The 24435-nt window shown below is 56.0% G+C and overlaps 3 protein-coding genes across 11 annotated transcripts in view; 1 reads left to right on the forward strand and 2 right to left on the reverse strand.

Moving 5' to 3' along the window:
- Positions 1-7617, forward strand: part of MAP3K3 (mitogen-activated protein kinase kinase kinase 3) — a 61042-nt gene extending 53425 nt beyond the window's left edge. For both annotated transcript variants that reach the window (XM_029211391.1, XM_029211390.1), the window contains 8 exons: positions 1095-1162; positions 1374-1466; positions 2096-2287; positions 2829-2977; positions 3600-3731; positions 4217-4346; positions 4715-4892; positions 6091-7617. In XM_029211391.1, coding sequence (XP_029067224.1) covers positions 1095-1162; positions 1374-1466; positions 2096-2287; positions 2829-2977; positions 3600-3731; positions 4217-4346; positions 4715-4892; positions 6091-6319 — 1171 coding nt within the window. In that variant the 3' untranslated portion in view covers positions 6320-7617. The remainder of the gene's footprint in view (positions 1-1094; positions 1163-1373; positions 1467-2095; positions 2288-2828; positions 2978-3599; positions 3732-4216; positions 4347-4714; positions 4893-6090) is intronic.
- Positions 6405-13178, reverse strand: LIMD2 (LIM domain containing 2). 3 transcript variants are annotated; one of them, XR_003791898.1, is made up of 6 exons: positions 12604-12717; positions 11717-11811; positions 11488-11532; positions 11269-11408; positions 10565-11183; positions 6405-9788 (listed from the first exon to the last, which is right to left on the reverse strand). XR_003791898.1 is itself a non-coding variant. In XM_029211394.1 (5 exons), exons 2-5 carry the CDS (start codon positions 11756-11758, stop codon positions 11024-11026), a joined length of 387 nt encoding a protein of 128 aa, XP_029067227.1. In that variant the 5' UTR covers positions 11759-11811; positions 12950-13178; the 3' UTR covers positions 10265-11023. The 3 variants fall into 3 exon arrangements, 2 of the variants coding, with proteins under 2 accessions (XP_029067227.1, XP_029067225.1); XM_029211394.1 differs by lacking the exons at positions 6405-9788; positions 12604-12717 and adding an exon at positions 12950-13178 and having other exon boundaries at positions 10265-11183; XM_029211392.1 differs by lacking the exon at positions 6405-9788 and having other exon boundaries at positions 10265-11183.
- Positions 13179-15290: 2112 nt separating this feature from the next.
- Positions 15291-24435, reverse strand: part of STRADA (STE20 related adaptor alpha) — a 29179-nt gene continuing 20034 nt past the window's right edge. For 3 of the 6 annotated variants that reach the window (XM_029211400.1, XM_029211399.1, XM_029211396.1), the window contains 8 exons: positions 24022-24143; positions 22115-22223; positions 21886-22009; positions 20156-20327; positions 19524-19628; positions 16833-17074; positions 16498-16540; positions 15300-16218 (listed from right to left, as the gene is read on the reverse strand). In XM_029211400.1, coding sequence (XP_029067233.1) covers positions 16066-16218; positions 16498-16540; positions 16833-17074; positions 19524-19628; positions 20156-20327; positions 21886-22009; positions 22115-22223; positions 24022-24143 — 1070 coding nt within the window. In that variant the 3' untranslated portion in view covers positions 15300-16065. Of the gene's footprint in view, positions 16219-16497; positions 16541-16832; positions 17075-19523; positions 19629-20155; positions 20328-21885; positions 22010-22114; positions 22224-24021; positions 24144-24435 lie in introns of all 6 variants that reach the window. The other 3 variants (XM_029211397.1, XM_029211395.1, XM_029211398.1) reach the window with 2 other exon arrangements.

Below are 24435 nucleotides of genomic sequence, written 5' to 3' on the forward strand. Positions count from 1 at the left end.
CAGTGGTTGAGAGTCCGCCTGCCGATGCAGGGGACATGAGTTTGTGCCCCGGTCCGGCAAGATCCCACATGCCGCGGAGCGGCTGGGCCCGTGAGCCATGGCCGCTGAGCCTGCGCGTCCGGAGCCTTTGCTCCACAACGGGAGAGGCCACAACGGTGAGAGGCCCGCGTACCGCAAAAAAAAAAAAAAAAAAAGAGTAAGAAGGCACAAGTGAAAGTGTCAGAGTTGCTGCTGCAAACTGAGAGCTCTGCCAGGACAGGAACTGACTCTGGCTTTGAACTCTCTTCTAAGCTTTGTGGCCACGCTGGTGGGGGAGGGGAGCTGTGGGACAGGACCACAGAAGGTCTAGCAGTTGGGAAGTAGGGGACAGCCCCTGCATCACTGCCTTGAGAGTTTCTGACCTATGACCTTTTCCAAAGGCACTCTCACATGAGGGAAAGAACCGTTCAGGTGGATGCTGGGAAAGATAACTCACTTGATTCTTGAATTCTTCCTCTGTCTCTCCAATGCTTTGTTTTCTTCTCCTTGGGAGTCAGACTCAGTGACCTGGACTTTACTTCCTTGAGGGCCAGCGTAACCTAAGGTCAGAGCTTTCATCTTCCCTTCATGGGATCTGGAGCCATATAGACCCAGCTCCACCAAATATTAGTTGAATAGTTTTGGACAAGCCCTTTAACCTCTCTATTCCTGTTTTCCACGTCTCTAAAATGGGACAGTGGTGATTACTCTGAAAGGAGGATGCTGTTGCTATCTTTATTACTGCGCTGGGCAAGGGACTTTGTGCAGCTCTTCCCGTGTCACCAAGGTGGGAGGGAAGGGTAAGATAAAGCACTGTGCAGCCAGGGTGGAGGTCGGTAGCACTGGAGGGCTTCATTATTCAGGGTCCCGTCAGATGTGGGCCTCAGACTAGTGAAGAGAAAGTAGTAGCCTGAGAAAAGGGCTGTTTCTCTCCAACTCTGCTTCCTACCATGCAATGACATGTGTGGGAAGGAGCTAGGAGAGAAGCAGTCTGTGTGAGTATCCTCTCTTCTGCCCTGTTGAGCTGCTTTGGAGGTACCCTGAAGTCTACTTTGTGATTCATTTTGTTTTTCTAGCCCATCCTTCCGGAAATCGCGAATGTCCCGAGCCCAGAGCTTCCCAGACAACAGACAGGAATTCTCGGGTGAGTTCTCCAGAGCCTGGGTGAGCACTGCGGGGTGTCCGGGTGGGGCTGCAGGCAGTCTGCTTTTGATGGCTGAGTTGGGAAGAGAAGCCAGGGCTGTATTTTAATTCTCCTCGGGCTTGCTACTCTGAGGCCTCAAGTGACGTAGAGGCTTAAATGGATCACTAACATTGGCCTGTCGAGAAGCCAGTGATTCCTCTCTCCTACTCAGATCGGGAAACTCAGCTCTATGACAAAGGGGTCAAAGGTGGAACCTACCCCCGGCGCTACCACGTGTCCGTGCACCACAAGGACTACAATGACGGTGAGTGTGCCTCCACCCTGCCCCCTGCTGGCCACCTTAGAAGGGATGTGGTTAAAGCTCCTCCAGGAAAAGCCACTGGAGCGGGTGGCCCAGGCACTCCAGGCCCCATGTTTCCTTTATTCCTGAGGAACTGTGCCCAGGCTTGAGGCAGCAGAGTCAGGGTTAAAAAAAAAAAAAGGTGGGGGGAGGCTGGTGTTTGTAGACTGATGCTGCCTCTGGGAACTCTGTCCTTTGTCTGAGTGCACAGCATGCTCCAGGGCGCCAGCTCTCCAACGCCCCCTTCTGCCTCACGCAGCAAACGGAATGGAGCTTCCTCAGAGGTTTAGGGTTAGGATGCCAAGGAAAATAGATCAGCTGTGGATTGGTCCTGCGAGTGACGTAGGACATAGGGGCCAGCCTTATGCTTTCGCTTTGGCTAGGTTTCCCTAAACCATCTGGCTGCTTGCTAATTCCTGCTTTTGTCCTGATTCTCAGGATGCTTGAGACATTAGCCATTCTGGCACGAGTCAGGTGGGAGGGCAGATGGGTTCTGGAGAGCTCACCCGACTGGAGCTGTTATGGCCCGGTTTGCACATTCAGCCTGTGGCCAGGGGTCTGACTTGCTCTATTCTGGCCCTGCAACCCTTCAGGCAGAAGAACATTTCCCCGAATACGGCGTCATCAAGGCAACCTGTTCACCCTGGTGCCCTCCAGCCGCTCCCTGAGCACAAATGGCGAGAACATGGGCCTGGCGGTGCAGTACCTGGACCCCCGAGGGCGCCTGCGGAGTGCGGACAGTGAGAACGCCCTCTCTGTGCAGGAGAGGAACGTGCCAACTAAGTGTGAGGAGTGGGCCCTGGCCAGGTGGAGGCTGCCCAGGGGATGCTCAGACCAGCTGCAGGGCGGGAGGCCAGCGGGTCCACTGGGGCTGTTTGGCTCAGCAGTTGGCAGCTCTGGCCCATCCGCACCCAGTGGAAGAGCCCGAGGGTGGGCAGCAGATCCCCTGGACCTTAGTCCTCACTCCACTGTTGTGTGACAAGCCACTTCTCTCTGGCCTTTAGTTTCTCCATGTTTAAACTGAAGAGCAGTCTCCTTAATCCCTGACCTAATGAGATATTTGGGGGCCTTGGAAGTATGAAGGTATTTAATCAATTCAGATGAACATTTAACCACTATTTTAGCCAATCCTCTGCTTCTCAGGCCTTGGGCCTTAAGGTCTGATTGACCAGGGCACTGAGCCTGTTCCAGATGGGCGTGGAGATGCTATGCTGAGAGATGTCATGATGCCGGGTGAGGGGGCAGCTCGGGCCTCTGTCGGATGAGGCAGGATATCGGTAACTAAGTGCACGAACTCTAATGCTCTTTCCCTCTGTTCTCCTGTAGCTCCCAGTGCCCCCATCAACTGGCGCCGGGGGAAGCTCCTGGGCCAGGGTGCCTTTGGCAGGGTCTATCTGTGCTATGATGTGGACACAGGACGAGAACTTGCTTCCAAGCAGGTCCAGTTTGACCCAGACAGTCCTGAGACAAGCAAGGTATTGCCTTCCCCATGGTCTGACTTCCAGTTCCTCCCTCTCAAGAAAATACCTGTCTCGTTGCACAAATTGCTCGAGATGCTACAGGTTGCTTCTCCCATCATTCTTCCTCCCAGGCTCCCTTGCTGTTGACCCTGGCCCAGGGGAGAGATTGGGTATGAGGAACTGAGTTGGTGCCAAAGTACCAAGCAACCCAAACTGGGAGGTGATGGCCAGTGCTACAAAGAGCAGTACCTGCCCCACCCTCACCAAACAGATGCCTCTGTCTCCCAGCTCTCAGACCAGGAAGGAGCCTGTCTTTGGAGCTTAGCTTTGGATGTGACCTTCATTCCAGTTTGAGTGGATAAATACAGCAGTTATCTAAACTGCTTAGTTGCACCCACAAACCCGTCTCCCACCCCACTGTCTGCTGTCTTCTAGCATGGGAGTGCCACCATCCCAAGGCTTAGCCGGCATTGTGGACAAGGGCCAAACAGTTGAGAGAGTCCCCCCTTTTCTCCAGCTGAAGTTCCCAAGGCAGACGGACTCCTCTGAGGCCACTGACTAGGGCAAGCTGAGCTGATCCTAGGCAGGTAGAACCAGGGCCCTAAAAGCCTAGGTGACCACTGGGCCTCTCCCCTAGGAGGTGAGTGCACTGGAGTGTGAGATCCAGTTGCTGAAGAACTTGCAGCACGAGCGCATAGTGCAGTACTATGGCTGCCTGCGGGACCGCGCCGAGAAGACCCTGACCATCTTCATGGAGTACATGCCGGGGGTATGTGCCCCTGATGCATGTGGGACACGCAGGAGAGAACCTCTCCTGGGGCTGTGGGCTGTGGAGGAGGGGTCCCTTTGACATGGGTCTGATTACCTGAGGCTCCAGAGGCTCGGGGGGAAGGTGAGGCAGTGGCAGGACTTGGAGTCAGCAGGCCCTGCGTCTGGCTGCAGTGATGGTGTGGGATGAGAAATGTCCCAGGCTACCCTAACCTGAGGCTTACAGGGCAGCTGCACTGTCCAGTAAGTAGCGCCTTTACCTAGAGTAGACAGACCTCCCTTCTGGATTTGGGTCATCTGTTGCTTGAGGAAGGGACTGTCTCAGACTTTTCTCCAAGCTGCCTGACAGCCCCTAGCAAAGTGCCTGGCACATCACAAATGGGGATCGGAAGAATCACTCCTTCGCCGAATACCGGGGGCTGGAAGTAGCCTTGCCCCTTCCCACCACCTTCCTGCAGTGACTCCCTCTGACTCCTGTGGCTTTAGGGCTCAGTGAAAGACCAGTTGAAGGCCTACGGAGCTCTGACGGAGAGTGTGACCCGAAAATACACGCGGCAGATCCTGGAGGGCATGTCCTACCTGCACAGTAACATGATTGTCCACCGGGACATCAAGGGTGAGCAGGGGCAGGCCGTGTGGTCCCCGTGACCCAGTTACTTGGCAACTTGCGACCTGGTCATTTTGAACTTTCTGAAAAGTGGAACCCTAATTGCTTCCTTGGGGGATTGGCATGAAGATCAGTTAAGCAATTTGGGAAAATACTGTGAAGTGCTCTGCAGATGTTGGCCATAGTGATGACGGTTTGGTGCTGTAGGGCTGAGGCTTCCCGTCACTAGCCTGTTTGTTCTGTGCAGTTCATGTCTAACTCATGGTAGCCCCCCATCCTCCCCAGCAGCCCTTTGACCTGGGAGGGAGAGACAGAGGGAGGATGGTGGAAAGTGCCCAGGGGTCCAGGGTTGCAGCCTCTGCCCTTTCATGCCTTAGGAGCCAACATCCTCCGAGACTCTGCTGGGAATGTGAAGCTGGGGGACTTTGGGGCCAGCAAGCGCCTGCAGACCATCTGCATGTCAGGCACGGGCATGCGCTCGGTCACTGGCACACCCTACTGGATGAGCCCTGAGGTGATCAGCGGTGAGGGCTACGGAAGGAAGGCAGACGTGTGGTGAGCACTGGGGACGTGCTGGGACCCCATCTCCCTGTCTGGGCTGTAGCGGCTCCAACTTAGAAATGAGGCTTGGGGGCTTTGCAGTGTGGCAGGAGGGAGTGAGAACTCACCTCTGGCCAGCGAGGCCAGGTTGCAGGCTCCCTGTGGGCAGAGGTGGTGGTGCCTGCAGCAGTACATACAGCAGATGCGCTGTGTTTTAACTCTGAATAGCAACTGTTTTGTTATCACTGAGAACTTAGGCCATGGAAAACATCCCTGATGTTTGCTAAATCCCTGAAAGAACTAGGATCCAATCTGAAGGCCTGATCTGTCTCTAAACAGCAGCAGGCTTGTGCTCCCTCCTCGTGCTCAGGTGGCTTGCATCTGCTCTACCTAACTTCATGTCCATCCTCTGAAAGGGCCTGAAAGTTGTGAGAGCATCACTTCCTCTTAGAATGTTACTGTGGTGGGATGAATAATGGTCCCTGAAGATGTCCACATACTGATGCCAAAGGGATTAGTAAATGTACCTGTAAGTGTTACCTTATATGACAGTAAGGCCTTTGCAGATTAATTTAAGAACTCTTGAGATGGGGAGATGATCCTGGATTATCTAGATGGGCTCAGTATAAGCACAAAGGTCCTTATAAAAGAAAGGCAGGATGTCAGAGTGAGCAGTAAGAGGTGACAAAGGAAACAAGAGGTTGGAGTGACGCAAGGCACGGGCCATGAACCAGGAATGCAGGCAGCCTCTAGTAGCTGGAAAAGGCAGGGTAATGGATTCTCCTCTCAAGAGCCTCCAGAAGGAACCATCCCACTGATACGTTGACTTTAGCCCAGTGAGACTCACTTTAGACTTCCGACCTCCAAAATGATAATAAATTTATGCCACTAGGTTCGTGGTAATTTGTTACAGCAGCAACAGGAACTAGTACCGTTATCTCAGAGCTCTTTCTGAACATGCTAAAGTGGTTCTTTTCCCCAATGTCAGGAAGCACCTGGGTGGGTGTAGGTTGATGAAGCCCACATGGACGAAGCTGACGGGGCTTTGAAGCCTCTTCTGGCCTTGGGGACCCCTCTACAGGGGTGTCAACCATCAGCTTGGCCCATCCTGTCTCAGTGTGTTCTGGGAAGGGCACCTCCTTTCACAACAGTGGGCAGGGCAGCTGGGAGCCTGGGGCGGGTGGAGGGGGTGACACTGGGGTTCTCTCTCCAGGAGCCTGGGCTGCACTGTGGTGGAGATGCTGACAGAGAAACCACCTTGGGCAGAGTATGAAGCCATGGCCGCCATTTTCAAGATTGCCACCCAGCCCACCAATCCTCAGCTGCCCTCCCACATCTCTGAGCACGGCCGGGACTTCCTGAGGCGCATTTTTGTGGAGGCCCGCCAGAGACCTTCGGCCGAGGAGCTGCTCACACACCAGTTTGCACAGCTCGTGTACTGAGCTCTCAAGGCCACGCTGTTGCCGGCCGCCCCCTGCTGCATGGGCGAGGGGCTGCTGTGGGGCTCAGCAAAATTGCTGCTTCTCCCAGGCAAGGCTGTGGACCATGGAGCTGCAGTCCAGCCAGCGTTGTCTGTGCCCTTCCGCTGCTGGGGCCCAGAGCCAGGTAGGGTGGCTACAGCCTCACGGACTGGGAGCCCCCAGCCTGCCAGACCTGAAGCTCCAGCATTCTAAGCTCAGCCTGGAGGGGAGGTGCTGGCAACAGCGTGCGAGGCGCCGCGGGCCCCATCCTCGGCACTGTGTCCTGACACCACGGTCAGCGCCAGACCCCCGGGAGTCTGGGGGCACAGGATGGACACGAGGGTCTGAATAGTGTTACTTTCATTCAGAGTGTTATTTTGTTTCTCCTTCCCATGTCTGGAGACCACCAGGGCATCTCTGGGCTGGATGAGCCCACCCACGCCTGAGGTAAAGCCCAGCATCCCGCAGCCAGTGGAAAGCGGAGCCCCAGGCCAGCTTGCCAGTCCCTTTCCTTTACCAAAGATGAATGAAGCAAATGTTATGCTGCCTTATTCAGGGAAGGAGGAGCCTGTCCTGCCTGCCCCCATGACCCTGACCGCCTCCCGCCCTCAAGCAGGGGCCTGAGATGTGGAACTGCCCCCACTGAGAGGGAGACCCAGTTTTGTCAATGCAATTGTCTCTGTTTTACAAGTTGGAGTCACTCTTATGCTGTACCCAGTTTCTAAACTGGAGACTTCGTGTGCCCTCTGGGCTCTGAGTACCCCTGCTCTGGGCTTGGGCCTTGGGCCAGAATGGAAAGAGCTGAAGGTCATGGCCTTTGTGCTCCTGGCCTGGCACCTGTTCCCCTCCTGGGGCAGAAAGGACGATGGACAACACAGTGAAGGCATCTGAGCCAGCTGGCTACCCTGAGTGGGCCGTTCAGGGCAGCCAGGGGAGTCGTATCAGGCTGTCTGCGGGTTATGACCTGCTAGGCCAGAGCTCTCTATGATGCCACCAACTGTGTCCAAAACTGCAAAGCTCTGTTCCTCCTTGGCCAGCCTTGCTCATCCCCATGAGGTCTCGGCCTCTTTCCCTTGTTGCTCCTATGGGGGAGGAATGGCAGCAGGGGTCAGGGAGCCAGTATCTCCAAGCAGCTTAGAGTTGGCCTTATTTACCTCAGCCTGGGCGCTGGTCCTTTCTTCCGGCCCCTCCCCTCCAAAAATGTGCCTATTGCTAGAGCTCCTCCCTCTCCAACACCCAGTTTCCTTGGGAGTTGTCATTAAAGGAAAAAAAAAAAAAAAGCCAGTGCCCAGGGATGGGTGTCTCCAAGGAGCTGGGGATTAGCGCCAGGCAGCTCGTTGCCAGCCTTGCCCACTTCCCCACGGGCACCAGAACAAGCCAAAGCCTTCGTTGTATGTTGACGATGCACTTTTATGAATGTAGTTTCTATCGCTGTTTTTAGCCTTTTCACATCATGTAATGTGAGGCCTTGTACTTGTTAATTTATATCTCAGATCATATTTGATGGTTTTTATATATATCAATTCTAGACTGTTACAGGTGATGGACGCCTCAAGAGAGAGAAGAGAAAATGAAAGCAGCTGGTTTTGCAGGAATGTGTGTTGCACGGTGCCAGTTGGGCCTGGGCCCCTGTTTCCATCCTTTTCCCCCAGGGGCCTCTGTCAGGCACCCCCAGGCAGGCGCTCTGAAGACAGTGAGCATGTGCTCCTGCCTCCACCTTGGCTCTTGGCCCAGGGTGGGGACTGGCCCCTTGCCTTGACCAAAGCTGCCGAGCGGCAGCTCGACCTCTCCACGACCCCGTCCTGATGGCTGTAGCACTCTTCTTGGGCCCACACCCCCGCCCCCAGTCCCTGACCCCCGCCAGGAAACGGCGTGGTGCCGGTGCCGACATGATGAGACGACTCTGTGTCCCAGGTTCAGGCTCTCACAGAGCCCCCCCCACCTCCCCGGGGTCTTGCCGCACAGGGAATGTTTTTAAAAATGAATTTGCGAAGAAGCCAACAAATCCTACACTCCAAAAAACCACGACCCTGATTTTTTTGTGTGCCAAAAACTGTGGACATGCTGGCTCAGCATCCTCAGGACCAAGCTGTTGCTTAATTTTAATTTATTGTTTTTTTATTAAATAATCCAGATGAAAAGTTGTGGGGCCTAGGATGGCCTGGCCCAAAGGATCTGAAGGGCCGTCTCCTAGCAGCCCCAGGATGGCTGTGGGAAGGGCCTGCCACCACTTGCTCATCAACCCGTGGGGTATGTCAGCCTTGGCCAGCCCGACACAGAGAGGCCAGGGCTGGGGACAGTCCGCACTCCACCACCCTCCTGCCCACCCCAGCTCTGTGTCTGTGTCTGAATTGTGGATCGTGCAGAAGAACCTGCAGCCATAGTTATTTTGACTATATCTTGACCGAGGGCTTGCAGTGCAAAGCCAGGCCAGTGTCATGCATTACTTACAATAAAAGGGATCATTTATACCCAAGGGGTCCTGTGGCAGTGCTTTTGGTTGGGGGGGTGGAGGGAATAGGTGTCTACCTGGGAGAAGCTGGATATGGCGCCTGGCAACAAGCTTGCCTCCCTTAGCAGATGAGAACTTGAAATGACTCCAAGAGGGGTCCTGGGGTGGTGTGACTTGGCTGGTACCACTCTGCTAGCTCAGAAGTGGCTCCCTCTCTTCCCCCCATTCCTCGGAGCTCTGCCGAGGGTGGTTCTACCACAGCTGACTCACTGAGGTGGCACTGTCAGCTCACCTGACCCCCGAGTATCGATGTGGCTCCGTTTCCAGGACCTCTGTGGCATCCACTGGTCTTCCCAGCCCAGGGAAGGACTCACCTGAATCGTATCCTTGCAGGGCAGGGATCGGGCACCTCCAGGAGCCACCTCTCTGATAGCTCCCCCAGGGCTATCTGCTGCTGTTGCTTAGCTTGGAGCAGAGAAGGACCATCCTTGTCCCCATCTGAGGCCTCTGGTGCAGACGTTGGACCTGCCCCAAGTGAGGCTCTCAGCAGCCCTCCTCACGCTCTGAGGACCCAGGCTCCGGGTGCCAATTCTGCTTGCTGTTAGCTCTGCCATTTCCAGGGGCAACATAGCACAGTGGCCCGCCCACCTGCCTTCGGAGTTTGAGGCCCAGCTCCCTGCCCTGTTCTATGGGCGTGAGGTCACTTAGGAACTTAAGGACGTATGTGGGGTGGAGGTAGCAAATCCCCCAGGAGTCTGCCCTCTTGTTCCACCAATTCACATAGTCCACAGACAGTTGGGGGAAATCAGGATGGTTGGGTCTGGGGCAGGACAAGCCAGACATCCTGCCTGTATTCTGTTGGGGTGGGGGGCAGGGGAGATCTTAGGTCCTCCAAGCTTGCCTTGTTTGTTGTAAACTGTTGTTCCCTCAGAAGAGCAGACGAGCTGTTTCTCCTTAGACTGCTTGGGATGGTGACCACGGCTGCCCCATTCCCTGGAGCTTGAAAAAGCAGGAGGAAGAGGACAGATGGGGAAAGGGCACAGAGACTAGGAGACCTTTGATACAAATTGCTGGATCTGCTGGTTCCCACCATGCCTTCCTGAATTCCAGGGCAAAGGGGGCTCAGACGAGGACTCAGCAAAAGGATTCTGTCTTGTACCCCAACATATTGAAGTGCAGCGAGGCGCAGCACCATTACCCACTGACAGCCTGACCTTAAGCAACACAGACTGAGGGGCAAAGTGGAGTTCAGTCATCAGACACTCTGGGTTTGACAGTATGAAGACCTGGCTGGGAAGCGCACCCCCTTTTCTCAGGCTGCCCAGTGTTCATTCCCCTGACACCCATCACCATCAGCCCCCCACCACCAATCAAGGCCAGGGGTGCTTTGGGCTGACCCTGTCCCCCTTCACTTCTGTGTGGCGACTCTGTATCCTTCCTGCCACAAAACCCCCCATCAGGCCACATAATACAGAGTCAGGATCTCTTGAAACGTGTTTAAAACAGGGTTGATTACAACAGTCAAAACCGGCAGAAATGGGAGAAGAGGGGAACGTGACCCTGCCAGCTCCCCACCAGTCTCTGTGGCTCTCAGCCTGGCCAGTGCTTTAGCTTTTGCTGCTTCCGTGGTGTGGGATGGTCCCAAGCCCTAATGGGCATGCCCTGCCTCGCCTGGGGGGGGGGGGGGGGGGCGGGGCTCTTCCACTTTCCCTCCCCTCCCCCACTGGGTCCTGGTGGGCATTTGGAGAGACCCAGCAGGGGGCACCCTGGCTCACCTTCCTGCAGTCTCCATGGCTCAGGACCAGGCTAAGGGCAGAGGTAGATGGGGAGATGTGGGGGCCACACAGGGCCCTGGGTGGCAGTGAGGGAGCTTGGGACCCTGAGGGGGGCATGCTGACTCCTTGCTGGAGAAAAGGCACCTAGATAGGGAAGCTGGGTTGGGGGGCCTTCCCAGGGGGCCGTGGGGTAAGGTGGGGTAGGCTGGAAGCAGCAGGAAGCGGGCTGGTGAGCAAAGCCCAGTCCTGGTTCCCTAACCGCCCCCCCCCACCCACTGAGGGAGAAGGAAGGAATCCTGAAGCAGAGCCCTGCCCCCAAGACCCTCTGCCCGAGCAAGACGGCCTCATCCCCTTCCCACCCTGACCCCGCCGGGCCCGGTCCAACCTCTCTCCCACCCTGCCCGCTGCCTGCTCCAGGCCCTCGACGGAAGGAGGAGGGAGTGGATGGTCAGAGGGGCCTCAGGCTGTCTTGGTGCCGGGGTCCACCTCCTTGTGGGCCCAGAGCTCCTTGTGCTGCTTCCGGCCGAAGCCTTCGTCGTAGTTGCCTTTGCTCTTAAACAGCTGCTGAAAGTGGGGTTTGCAGTAAAATTCTCCGTGCAGCGCCGCGTAGCTGCCCAGGCTGTAAAAGCAGAACAGCTGCGCTCAGGTCGGGTCGGGTCAGGTCAGGTCAGGAAGGCCAGGGCGGGGGTAGGGCAAGGGCGCACCTGAGCTTGGTGTGGCAGTGCTTGCAGCAGAAACAAGAGTTGTGGAAAATGAGCTTGTCGGCCACCAGCCGCTCCATGGGGTACACGGTCTTCTGGCAGGCAGCGCAGGTCTCCTTCACCTGGGCGCGAAGGCTGAAGGACTGTTTCGGGAGAGACCCCATCAGGGGCCTGACCAGCGACCAGCCCGCCCTCCCGCACACCCCAGCCTCAGGGCCCTACCTTGGAGCGCTGAACCGCGCTGCTGCCACTGCCACCTTTGGCTTCCTGAGGGAGAGGGCAGGCGGGGCAGGGTCAGCTGAGGAGGGCCCCAGACCATCACCAGCCCAGATCCCAGGGACACTCAGGAGGAGGGGAAGGGAGACAGGCAAACACGCCGCTCGGCACGCCTTCACCCTCAGGCCAGACACCTGCGGGAATGGAGTGCCCTCCCACCCGGCTGAGCACCTACGTGGGAGGGGGTGGCCTGGGTGGCTCCTGCAGCCTGGAACATGGCTCACTGGCGGCGATGGAGGCCCCGTGTGGAGCCGCGGCACCCGCTGGGTTCTGCAAGGGGAAGTCGGTTGAGAGGGCCCCACAAGCCCTTCCCCAGCCCGCAGGGTGGGGGTGGGGTGTTTACAGGCAAGGGGCTGGGGGGCCGCGGTTGGGGCTTTCCCTAAGTCATTTCCTGTTGCTCTGGGTCTTGCCACTTCCGCCCCTCACCCACCTCCCCCTTGGCCCGCTCGTCCCCCACGCGGCTCCGCAGGGGGCAGGGGTCCCTGAGTGGAACCATGTGTCGGGGAAAGAACAGTTAGCTGGCAGCGGCTGGGGGAGGGGCTCCGCGCAGCGGCCTGAGCGCTTCGCACACCAGGACCCCGCCTGGTGCGAGGGGAGGTCAGGAGAGGGCGGGTCCTGGGGGGCGGGGGAGGCGCGACCAGAATCCGCTGCCCCGGCCTGACCCCGGCCCGACCCTCCCCAGCGCGGGGCCGAGGCGCGGGGGCCCGGGCGCTCCTCGCTCGGCCGACCCAGCCCCTGGACAGCGCTCGCGGGCCGAGCCGCCCGCCCCGCCCGGCCGAGCCGCCGCCCGCGCGCCCCGCTCCTCCGTCCCGATCCCGCGTGCCGGAACCCAGACCCGGGACTCCCGCGGGTCCAGCCGAGGAGACCTCGGCCCCGCCTCTGTCTGGAGGCCGGACCCGGAGGGCGGACGCTGGCCTCGGGGCCACGGGCGAGCGCGACGGGTTGAGGCGCTCGGCGTCGGGACCCCGTGGGCGGCGGCCCTCGCGCCCACAGCCCCCACCTGGGCCGCCCGGATTACGAGCGTGATGCCGGCCCCTCCCCTGGCCCGCCCGCGGGTCTCACCGGGCCCCGGCCTGGGCCGCGGGGCGGGGGTCGGTCTCCGGGGAAGGCCTCGGGTGCGAGGAGTGCGCGGGCACGAGCTGCCGCCGCTACCAGTGGTCCCCGAGCGGCCACGGCCGCCGCCGCCTTATTACGGCGCCGCCCCCGCCGGCCCCCGCCGGCCCCCGCCCCGCGCCCGCCCATTGGCTCCGCAGCGCCCGGAGCCGCCTCCGGGGCCCCGGCGCCGCCGCCGACCCCCTTTCTGCGCTTTGTTTTCCCCTTGCTCGGCGTCCCCCGCCTTTGTCTGTCCCCAGCGCCGACCCCGCTCTCCCAGCGCTCCGCACCGCCGCCCCTCGGCCTTGGCGCTCACCATCCTCGCGAAACCGGCCGCCCCGTCGGCCCGCTCCGGACAGAAGCAGGGACCGGAGCTGGAGGACCCGCGCCGCAGGCCTCGGGCCAGGGGCGAGTCCAGGTGGAGCTGACTGGGGTCGCGGGACAAATGGCGCTCCCGACGAGGCCCTCGCGGCGGAAAAGGATAACCCGGCGCGCCTGGGCCTTTCGCTGCCTCCATTTCCCCGCTCCGTGGGCCCTGCGGCACGAAGGACCCGCGGGGGCCGCCCCGGAGGCCCGCCCAGCGTCCCCGTGCGGCTCCCACGCCCCCTCGGGCGCCTCGTCCTCCCGCCGCCAGGGGCGCCTCGCGCGCCCATACGGCCGCCGAGGAAGATGGCAGGGGCGGCCGGGCACGCGGTCCGGCCACGCAAGGCTGCGAGGCCCGGCCCGCGCCGCAGAAGGGCCCCGGGGTCTCCGTGTTCGGTCAGCTTCGGCCACCAGCCCTCAGCGCCTTCTCTTGGCGCCCCTGAGAGGGAAACCGGAGGCCTGCGGCTGTGGTGCCCAGAGGCTGCCGTCCTAAAGCGCTTCTGTGGAGGGACTTTGTGGGCTTCGTCACCCCCCAACTCCCAGCCCCTGCCGGCACCCCCTTCAGGGAAAGAGAGCTCCATCCTTGAAACAAGCAATCCTGGGTTCAACCAAACCTCATTTGACACAGGGAGCGAGGCCTGAAGATTTAAAGTGACTCGTTCAAGTAACAAAGCTGGAGCGGCAGGGCTGGCGTGAAAGGCCAGGCCTCCTGACTCCCCACCCCCCCGCCCCCCAGGCCGAGCCGGCTGCCTGGGCTCCTCCGGCACACGGCACTAAGGGTCCCAGGGAGCATCACTCACTTGTGGGGTAGAGCCTCAGCTCTGCGGGGAGCACAGGGAAGACACCTCCCGGTCGCAGCTGGAAGCTGTTTCACGAAGCACAGCCCTAAGCATAGCTGCCATGCGATGGCAGGAGTAGAACTAGTGGCTCAAGAGCGAGGCCCACAGCCTTGTCAGGAACAGAACAGCTCATTGTGCTCACCTGGCAGGAGAGTGAGTGGGGCAGCAGGCATCCCCAGCCCCAAGCTGTTCCCTTGGCTCGCTCAGGGCACCCAGGCTGTGCTTCACTCTTCCCCTCAGCCTCCCTCCCTCTCTGGAGGAAGTTTTACGTTTGGGTTGAGCTGCAGCCCCCCGAACTCCCTGGATGGGGTGTGTGAGAACTTCTAAAACTGTTAACGGGCATCTTTACCAGCCAAGCTTCCACACCTGTCGTCAGATGCTCAAAGGGGGCTGAGGTGATGCAAGAAACGTGAAGCTCTCTGAGGTGCAAGGAGCAGCGCTTGGCTGGTGCCTCAGGCGCCCCGGCCCTGCCCAGGATGACCCGCAGCTGAACTGCGGCGGCCCCCACAGAATCAGCCCTTGGGGCGCCGACAGCAAGGTGGAGCAAGCAGATCAGAGGGAAAAAAAACAAGCTGCCGAGGGTGTTAAGAAAAGGGAACTTGAGGTTTAAAAAAAAAAGAAACGAGCTGGCAAGAGGGCTGGAAATAAATGTGACCTGGCCTTCTCACTCCCTCCGTTTCAGGTTTCCCCACACCCTCCCGGCTGGTGCGAGTCCCTTCCCCTCAACCCCTGTAACTGCCCAGAGGAAGAGGTTTTCTATTTTTCTTTTTAAAACTGATGTTACAATTTCTGAGGAAAGGGAAAGTGAGGGCATTTGACGGGTTAAAGCAGCTACAGGGAAGAGGGAGGGGCACTTCCTTGATCTGACATTTGAAGTACCCAGGCTAGAGAGGGGCACCCACCTGGGGAGACTGGTGGGGGAAGGGGCCCGGCTGGGGGGAGAGTGCAGGCTGGGACGCACACGCAGGAGCCCGAGGTGAGAATCACCCCCTGGCCTGGACTCCCTGGCTGCCAGCCAGGACGACAGGAAGGGCTGGGGCCGGGTCTTAGGTTACCTGCTCTTTGAGTATGAGTCCCAACGGTGAGGAGACACTGAGTCCTGTTCCAAAACAACCCCGTCCACCGCCTTTCCTGACAAAAGTGAGCCTCTTCTGCCTGGGCTCCAGTGGCCCAGAAGTGGTTCTGCAGAGAGGCCGGTCTCCAGCGCTCAGACCTTTCCAGCCCCAAAGCAGTTTGATGGCCACAGGCTAAAATTAATCGTCTCAATGTTAGATAGTTAAGAGACAAATCCATTATGGGTTTTAAAAGAAACGTGTGCTGTGAGGCTGTCTAGCTAACGAAGGAAGTCACCGCTGTGCTTCCACAAGCTCTTGTGGGACCACTCTCAGATGGCAGAACTGGGGGTGGAATGACTCACGTCGGAGCCTGCATGGCCAACACACAACAATGTCACTCTCCAGTGGATTCTCTGGAACTTTTAATTTGTTCTGGCGATGAAACTAACACTGCATAAGGACTCAGGCCCTCAGGTTAGGCAAAAATTATGGCCCTTGGAGGAAGCACCAAGGCGGCCAGCAGGAGTCGGTAAGATGGACTCTTCGTGGGAAAGGAATGAGCTACAAAGATGAACCAAGGGAAGGTTTCAGGTGTCAGGGCCCAAGCAAAAAGGGGGAGGAGGATGGACTGCCCTAGCCTTAAGCTAGTGCTTATAAAGAAACAATACCCTTGCCTTCAGTTATCAGGGAGAGGTCCGAGGGGAGGGGAGTCTTATTGCTTGCCCCTCTGGACCTATAGGATCTGAGAGCAGGGGAGAAGGACGCAACTAGGCTGGTAGGAGAGCCAGAGTGGGAAGAAGTCGCACAGTTCCCTGGGTGGGTGAGTCAAACCCTGGCCTTGGACTTCAGCCGCCACAGCCAGAACAGCATCTATTCCTTCTGAAGAGGTCAGGTCACCTGAGCTCCCAGGACTGGGAACGTCAGCTTTCCGGCCCCTCCCAATCCCTGGTTGTTGGGATTCCCTCGTGTCTCAAAAGCCTTTGGAGCAGTTAAAAAAAAAAAAAAAGTTTCCTTCCAGGAATTTCTTTCCCAGTCAGTAAGCAGCCAACACTCCTGGCAGAAATGCCCTTTCTGCTCAATCTGCCCCCAGGAGGCTGGGAGTGCAGCCAGCCCTCAGGAAGGGTCCCGGAGGCTCACGCAGCCCGGGATGGAGAATGTGCACCTTCTTCAGAGGCTCAGAACTCCCAGTCGTCCACCTCCAGCTCTTCCAGGTTTGTCACCAGGCCAAAGATTGCACTGTGATCCTGAGACTGGCTGCCTTCAAAACTGGTGATGGGGGTGACAGGACGAAGTAACTCAGGCAGAGCCTCTGAGGCACGTCGCTTGATCTGGGGGAGGAGAGAGAGTTGGGGGTGGATGCTGTTGCTTTGAGCCTCAGGACATCATGGGGCAAGGGACCACGGCCCAGGGACAGATGGGCTGTTGGAGCCACGAGTCTCTGGGAGGAAGGAGCAGCGCCTTTAAGGGGCTTTGGAAACATGGTCATTTCTCTGATTTGAACGGAGGAGGAGAGAATATCTAAAGACCCTAAAGCTAAGGGGACTGAGGGTGGTTGGAACCACAGGCAAGAAAAACAACCAGGGAGCCTTGGGAAAGTGCTACTGTACCTGCTTGAAGAAAGAATGGTTCAGGAGGGTGCTAGCACTTGGTCTGTAGAGGAAGGGGAGGAGAGACCAGCATCAGCCCTGTGCCCCGGATTTCCCCAATCCTGCTGCTTCTACCTTCCCCTCTATTGCCCCCTCTCCTTCCCTCAGCTCACCAAGAAACAACAGCCAGAGCTACCCAGGCTGGCTTCCTAGCAAACCCCTCCTGCCGAGGGGGCTCTGGACTCCTCCCAGGAACCCAGACTTTTACAGGACAGATGCATCCTCTCAAACCCGGCCTTGCACTCCAGAGCCCCCTGGGCTCCCCACAAAGCCCACTCCCAGCCCAGCAGACATACCTTACATCCGGGTTGCGCTGAAGGCACTGCTCCACAAAGTGGTGGAAGTGGGGTGAGAAGGTGCGGTGATAGGGGTGGGACGGCGTGTCGCCATTGGAGGTCCTGGGGGGGCTGGGGGCCAGGCTCTCACTCAGGCCAGAGTTGGCCGCTGAGCGCGAGGTGCTCACGGTCAGCTCCTCGGCAGGGATGGTGCTGGTGTCCAGCAGGCAGGGTACGGTGCCGTTCAGCTTCTCCAGCAGCATCTGGGGAGGACAGAGCCAGGGGCTAGGCTGGAGGGGGCCCCTGGAAGGCCTATAGAGTTTCTTCACAAGTATACTTTTCCCAACACCGAGTGATTCGGAAGAAGTAAAGAAAGAAGTGGAAAAAGTCTGACTTTTCCGAAGGACTGGCAGCCACTGACTCGGCAGCCACACCCTAGCAAGGCCAAACTGACGAGGAGGACTGCAAAAGAGTACCCGCCTCCGCCGTGGTTGGAAGGCAGGGGCTTGCAGTCTCTCCCCCTTCATAAGCCACCAGATCCTTCCAACTGTAGAGCCCTCACCCTAGGGTCAAGGTGGCAGCCAGGTCCTTTCTTTAAAGCCCAGCCCCAGTGTGCCACGCCCAGGTGGGTCCGATGGGGTTCACTCTGGCCGACTGTCACTGCAGCGGGCTGCACAGGAGCAGTGAACCCAGGGTCGGACTAGGCAGCTGTTCTGAAGTCCTCAGACTCCACACATGTAAAAGCAGCCCACCTTGGGGACTGCTGTCCTCATGGACCTCGTGAGCTGTTCAAGGCAGAAACCTGGAAATCCTTCTAGAGCTGTGCTGTCCAATATGGGAGCCACCAGCCACATGTAGCCATATATATGTATATATATATAGAGAGAGAGAGAGACAGAGAGACAGAGAGAGACAGAGACAGACAGAGAGAGACAGAGAGAGATTTTTTTTGGTTGCTTTTGGCCATGCCGCTTGGCTTGCAGGATCTCAGTTCCCTGACCAGGGCTTGAACCTGGGCCCCAGCAGTGAAAGCACTGAGTCCTAACCACTGCACTGCCAGGGAATTCCCATAGCTATTTATATTTATTTAAATTCAGCTTAAATTCCAGCCCTCAATCTCACGGGCCACAGTGCTCAACAGCTACAGGTGACTAGTGGCTGCCACGCTGGACAGCCTTAGGTACAGAACATTTCCATCACCTCAGGAGGTTCTCCTGGGCACTGCTGTTTCTGCACCCGTACCTTGTTTACCTAAAAATGGCCTTTTAAGTCTTTCCTCAGCATCCGTTTCTGTCTTACTTAGACATTCTAGACTCCTTACCTAGATAGATTTCCATACCCTCCTAACTAGTCTGCCAGAACTAATCCATCTGCGAGAGTCATCTTTATAAAATATGTATCTGATGCTATCACTCCTTCAGCAATTCTCCACATGCTTTGGGACAGAAACCAAACACCCTGGCGTGGCACACAAGCAAAGTCCTTCGTGATCTGCCCTTGCTTCCTTCTCCAACCACGTCACCTAGCAGCCCCCCAGAAGCACCCGTACGTCAGCCATTTACAACTACCTGCTCTTCCCAGATCCTGTTTTTTTTTTTGTTTGTTTGTTTTTTTGCGGTACGCGGGCCTCTCACTGTTGTGGCCTCTCCCGTTGCAAAACACAGAATCCGGACGCGCAGGCTCAGCGGCCATGGCTCACGGGCCCAGCCGCTCTGCGGCATGTGGGATCTTCCCGGACCGGGGCACGAACCCGTGTCCCCTGCATCGGCAGGCGGACTCTCAACCATTGCACCACCAGGGAAACCCCGGTCCTGTTCTTTCTTGACTCTGGGTCTTTGCACATGCTGCTCCCTCTGCCGAAAAGAGTTTCCTTCCAGTTCCCATTCTTCACACAGTTAATTCCTATTTGCCTTCAAGTCTCAAGGGTCACCTCCTCCCAGAAGCCTTCCCAGATCCCCTCCTCTAGAGCTTCCCTCTGGCCGTTCTCTAGCTGCTCCTCTCCCCACAGGGCAAGCAGTCTGTGGGTTCTGGGAGAGGCTGACTCAGAGCCTACACGCCCGCCCCCACCCCCTCTCAGGTCTAGATCATGCTCCAGGTACTTGGGACCCAGGTAATCCTTGCCCAAATGACCCAAGTCCACTTCCTGGACTTGATAAGACCTGGATAACCCTCTTCCCTGGGTCTGTCTCCAAGGGTAGACGATGCCACTGGCTGCGTGTATGCCTAGAAGCCAAGGGCGGTGGTTAAAAGGGGCATGAACAGAAGTAGAACTTGCAGGCTGGAGGTTGCAAAGGTATTGACTGGAACGTGGTAGCACAGAACCTGAGAAGTCTAAGAATTCTAAATTAGAAACTGGTCTTCCAGGTATATGGATCAAGGTAAGAAGATAGAACATATTTTATACATTTATAAAACTTTGTTAGCTTAATTTATATGTTTTAAATAGACACCTGGTGTGTGGGCTCCAGGCCTGAAATTGTGAGCCCACACCCGCCCCCCACCCCCCGGGCTCCATTACCACCACAGTTACCACTGACAGAAGTAAACAGTTACACAACTATCTCCCCACTGGTGGGGCTCTTGAAGGAAAGAACTGGGTCTTTCATCTTAGTATCCCAGGCTGGTGTCCTGCGTGTGGCGGTTCCTCAGCAAGTGTTTGTGGAAGGCAGACAGGCAGGAAGGCAGAAGGAAGCCCCTGGGCTGCAGGCTCACCTGGGTGGCAGGCATATCCTTAAAGGGGACGTGGCCATTGGCTAGTTCACAGGCCGTGATTCCCACACTGTAGATGTCAGACTTGGCATCGTAACCCTGAAGATTCTAAATCAGGAGAAAAGAGCCACAGGTCACTCCACACTGTAGCCTTGGCCATTGTTCTTAGAGAAAGAAGCGAGTGGAGCAAAAACTGGGGAGAGGAAAAGAAGGCCTGTCTCCAAATCGGGACCGTCTGCTGAGACTTTCCTCGCCTGTACTACTGAGGGGTCACTGCTGTTTTAGAAGGAACGAATGCCTTGCTGATGCTCTGTGGCAGCAGGAGGACGTGCTCCTGCTTAGGACAGGGATGTAGAGAGCGCCGAACGTTTCCCAAACGCTCTTCTTCCCAGGAAATGGCAGCATCTTTGAAGGGAGCCTCAGGCGCAGTTTGGGACCCTCCCCAGGGTGGGGTGGGGGGGAACGAGATCAGCTGCCAAGGGCGTGGAACACCCATGCGAGAGGCGTCCAAGTTCTACCGGCCACCAGGGAAGCCCTCCCTCTAGGAACCCCCATCCCCGGAAATTCCTGAAGGCCTCCTTGGGGAATCACGAGTTGGTGGGGAATGGGGGCTCCTTGAGACCCAGTTCACAGACCTGCTGGAGGACCTCTGGGCTGAGCCAGGGCAGAACCTTGATGCTGTACTTGGGAAAGTCGTGGACCACACGCTGCCGCTGCCCGTGGCTGATCATGCTGAGGTTGCTGCGTAAACCAGACAGGTAGACCTTCCCGTCCGCTGAGATCAGCACATGGCTGGCTTTGACACTCCTGGGGGGCGGGGAGGGGGTCACGGGGCAGCAGGAGCCCCTCACACCACAAACCTTTGTCTTCACACACTAGACCCGGTCAGCCCTCTCCCCTGGCAGGTGTGTGTGTGTGTACTATACACATATACATACATATATATATACACAAACACGCATTTTTATGAAAATTTTCAAACATACACAAAAAGAAAAAATAGCATGACCCCATTTACATATCACCAGACTTTAAAACGTATTTATGTTTTGTTAAGGTTCTCTTTTATGCTTACAGACCACTGCTTCCTCTACCATCTACTGCCTTTAATCTGTACGTTCTGTTTGTAGGTGTTCTCGAAAGTGTATTGTTTTTTCTCACGTGTTTTCTGTTGACCTAATGGTACTGTGTTATGCAGCCCTTTCTTCAGCGTAATGTTTCCAAGATCCATCTGTGTTGCCAACTGTATACACCTAATTGTTGCTTCTAAATGCCACCTGCACTCTGGGGTGGGGTCTAACACTTACTAATCCATTCTTCCAGGAAGGACACTCGTGCTGCCCCTCATCACCACAAATATGAACAAAGATGTCCACATACATGTCCCCTGATGGGCCTGTGGGAGGGTTTCTTTGGGGTATGCACCCAGAGGCAGCACTGATGGTCCTGGTTCTAAGTGACCCCGACTGGCTGTGTTGGGCCACCTTCCACTATCCGGACGGGAGAGCCACCTCTTCACCGCACTGGTCCTCACCCAGCCTCTGAATTACAGCCAGTCCCACGGGTATAAGGTGACATCCTCCTGTTTTAACTTGATTTTCTGATTCTTGCTAGATTTGAGTGTCTGTTTTCTTTTATAAACTCCACATCCTTTGCTCATCTTTCTATTGCTTTGCTATCCTTTTAGTGATTCACAAAATTTCCGTGTTACTAATCTCCTGTGTGTTTTAGACAAAACTAACACCTTCCACGCTGTAACTCCTTTCTTAACTTTGTTCCTGGTGTCCTGTATTGGAGAGGAAGTTTTAATCTTGCTATTATCAATTCCATCCATTTTTTGCCTTGTTTTGTGCATGTAAAACATTTAGAAGTTATGCCTCAGGTCACGAAAATATTTCCTCACGTTTCCTTCTATCTAAGTCTATCGTTTCCGTGTAGGCCTTTAATCTATCTGAAGTGCTCCTTTGTATGTGGAGTTAGGTAGGGGTCCTAGTTTTATTATCTCCCCTACCACGAGCCGCTTTTCTGGACACCATCTACAGAGCAGTCTGTCTTCTCCCGAGCCTCCCAGCATAGGGCTGACTCCAGGGCACACCCCTGTATGGGTGCTCCAAGGAAGGAGAAGGTGGGGTGCAGAGGCCCACGTCAGGTGTTCCCCTCATACTCAGGACCAAGCTGCTCGGTAAAGAGAAAGTCAGTAGCTTTAGCGCTGACAGGGTAAATGCTCTGCCCTCCCAGCAGAGGCAAGGGCAGGATTCGACCCTTGCTTTAAACTCTGGCTTCACTAGCTTCAGTCAACCTTTACTCGAGGGCTCGTGGGCCCAGATACCACTCTTATAAAGGGTTAACAGGCCCAAGAAAGCACCTGTGCACGTATCCCATGTGGTGGATGTAGTCCAGGGCCTTGAGCGCCCCCTGCAGTATGTAAGCAATCGTCAGCTCATTCATGCCGTCCGTGAAGTGTGTGCAGATGAGGTCCTTTGCAGAGCCTGAGGAAGAGGATCGTGGGGACGGAGCACAGGGTGACAGCACGTGAGCAAGCTGACAGCAGAGTTCTTAGAACCCATCCCTGCCAGGACCCCTTTCCCACTCACCGTATGCCATGAATGATGTGACAACCCACAGCTCATTGTCTGCGATAAAGGTGGCTCGATACGGCAGGATATTGGGATGGCTGAAGAGCTTAGAGACATGGAGCTCCCCCTGAAAGCAATGGTGAGCTGCAGTTAGAACCAAGGGGCCCCGAGGAGGACGCTCAACATGAAGGTGGCAGCATGAATAATACGGGGACCTAGGCCTCCCTGCGTGCCCTGCTCAGAATCCTGGGAGCAGCCCGAGCAGGTGCCACCAGTATGAGAGGAACCAGGCTCTGCCATCTCAGCAGGGAAGCCAGCCCTCCTTCGCCAGCTTCTGCCTAACTTGGGCTCTGCCAGCCAATCCTAAAGCACCTCGAGAAACCATTCCCTGCCAACAGGGAAACTGCTAACACCACAGCAGAGGGTCACAGCGCACCACCTCGGAGGCCATGGAAACAAACCGCCTACTGCAGACTTAGGAAGTTATAAGCTTAGCTCAACTTCAAGGGCCCAGGCACAGAACTCCTCTTTAAGATAAGAAAACAAGGACTTCCCTGGTGGTGCAGTGGTTAAGACTCTGCCTGCCAATGCAGGGGACACTGCTTCGATCCTTGGTCTGGGAAGACCCCACACGCCGTGGAGCAACTAAGCCCACGCGCCACGACTACTGAGCCTGCGCTCTAGAGCCCGCGAACCACAACTACTGAAGCCCGCGCGCCTAGAGCCCGTGCTCCGCAACAAGACAAGAAACCACAATGAGGAGCCCGCGCACCGCAACGAAGAGTAGCCCCACTCCTGCAACTAGAGAAAGCCAGCACGCAGCAACAAAGACCCAATAAAATTTTTAAATTAAAAAAATAAGATAAAACAAAAAAGTGTTTTCCTATTATAAAGGAAAATGTTGTTAGCAATAGAAACACGGAAAGAAAGCATTAAAGAACAAACAACAGCTACTAAACATTAGAATAGATTTCTCCAGCGACCTCAGGCTGAGAGCTCCCTTCCTCAGAAGCAGCTATGAAAAGCGTAAGACCGATGGAATTTTAAAATAAATTTGGACAAAAGATGTGAAAAAAAAATTGGACAAAAGAACTACAGCAACTCCAGGGTCCTGGCCTCTGGGAAATGAGCCAAGGTCAAATAGGTAGCACCTTCTACCTGTCCACGGCTGTGCGGGATAAAGACAAGAATCACAAAGCTCAAATATGCTCTAGAACAAACTCAGATATGCTTTTTCTCAAATAACTGAGCTGGGACTGACATTCTGTTCCATCCTCAGACCCCAAAACTACTCTGAACACATGAACTGGTACTGGAGCACTGTCAGATAAGCGTGAGTTCAGAAAAACATTGTAATTGAAGAAGGGGGAGGGGCTGCAGCCAACTGTACTGAAAATACACTGAGCCAGGCCCTAAATCTAGGGAGTTCCCAGGGCAAGCCTTCATCCCCAGGCACTTACTAGACCTACAGTGTCCCCCAGTTTAACAAGAGGGCAGCTGCTTGCTTCTCCAGAAGAAAGGAACCTCAGGCAAACAGGACACTAAGAGTCGGAAGACGGTCGCCCGTGGCCAGGCGAGCTGCCCCGCATGGAAAGAGACTGTCTGGGTGTGAAGCCTGCCTCTGCCACTTACTAGTGTGAGCGGCCAGGGGCGAGTTACTTAGCCTCTCTGAATAATAAATACGTGAATAAGTGAGTCACAGGAGGATTTGGTGAAGAAGAGGGGAATATAAATTGGGCTGAGTAGTGTTATAGAACCCTTAATGCCAAATGCCCAAGATTCTTCACCAAGAGCTTCTGTAACTTCTTGGCGTGGTCTACCTTCGTTTCCCGCCAGCTGTTTCAGAAGACAGATGTAAAGATGCCTTGTGGTTACTGCTGGAACTAAGAGCCCTCCCTCCAAGTGTCACATTCACGTTCGATTACCTGCAAGAACGTCACCATCTCATTGGAACAAGCTTCTAGGTTAATCCTTCGTACTGTCACATACTCTCCCGCTGGTTTGTACCTTGCTAGGTTCACTGTCATCAGGTCCTCAAATCCTTTGCCTAAAAGAAAAGGGAAATGCCATAAACAGGGACGAGAGCAACACAGGTTTTCATCTTCCTTAAAGAGACTTGATTTTAAAAGAAAATTCAAGTTAAAACTTTCATTTCTGTTATTTCTTGATTTTTCTTCCATCAGTTCCTTCTCAGCCAACTATTCTAACTGACTATGGCCCAGGACACCAGAAGTGTACAGCCCAAAAGAAAAAATTGAAAAGAGCTTCTCTCCTGGAAACATGATCCCTTCCCCTACACTTGGAAGAAGAAAACCATAGGAGAACCACAAAAGCCAGTT

Source organism: Monodon monoceros, unplaced genomic scaffold (genome assembly GCF_005190385.1).
Source record: "Monodon monoceros isolate NGI ecotype Baffin Bay Population unplaced genomic scaffold, NGI_Narwhal_1 Super_Scaffold_9, whole genome shotgun sequence".
Classification (NCBI taxonomy): domain Eukaryota; kingdom Metazoa; phylum Chordata; class Mammalia; order Artiodactyla; family Monodontidae; genus Monodon; species Monodon monoceros.

Bases quoted from the DNA above. Each gene is read 5' to 3' on its own strand.
- LIMD2 (XM_029211394.1), bottom strand. From the start codon at position 11,758: ATGTTCCAGGCTGCAGGAGCCACCCAGGCCACCCCCTCCCAC. The intron at 11,533-11,716 runs GTAGGTGCTCAG...CCTCTCCCTCAG, and splicing joins CCCAGGCCACCCCCTCCCAC to GAAGCCAAAGGTGGCAGTGG. The intron at 11,409-11,487 runs GTAGGGCCCTGA...CTCCCGAAACAG, and splicing joins GCGCGGTTCAGCGCTCCAAG to TCCTTCAGCCTTCGCGCCCA.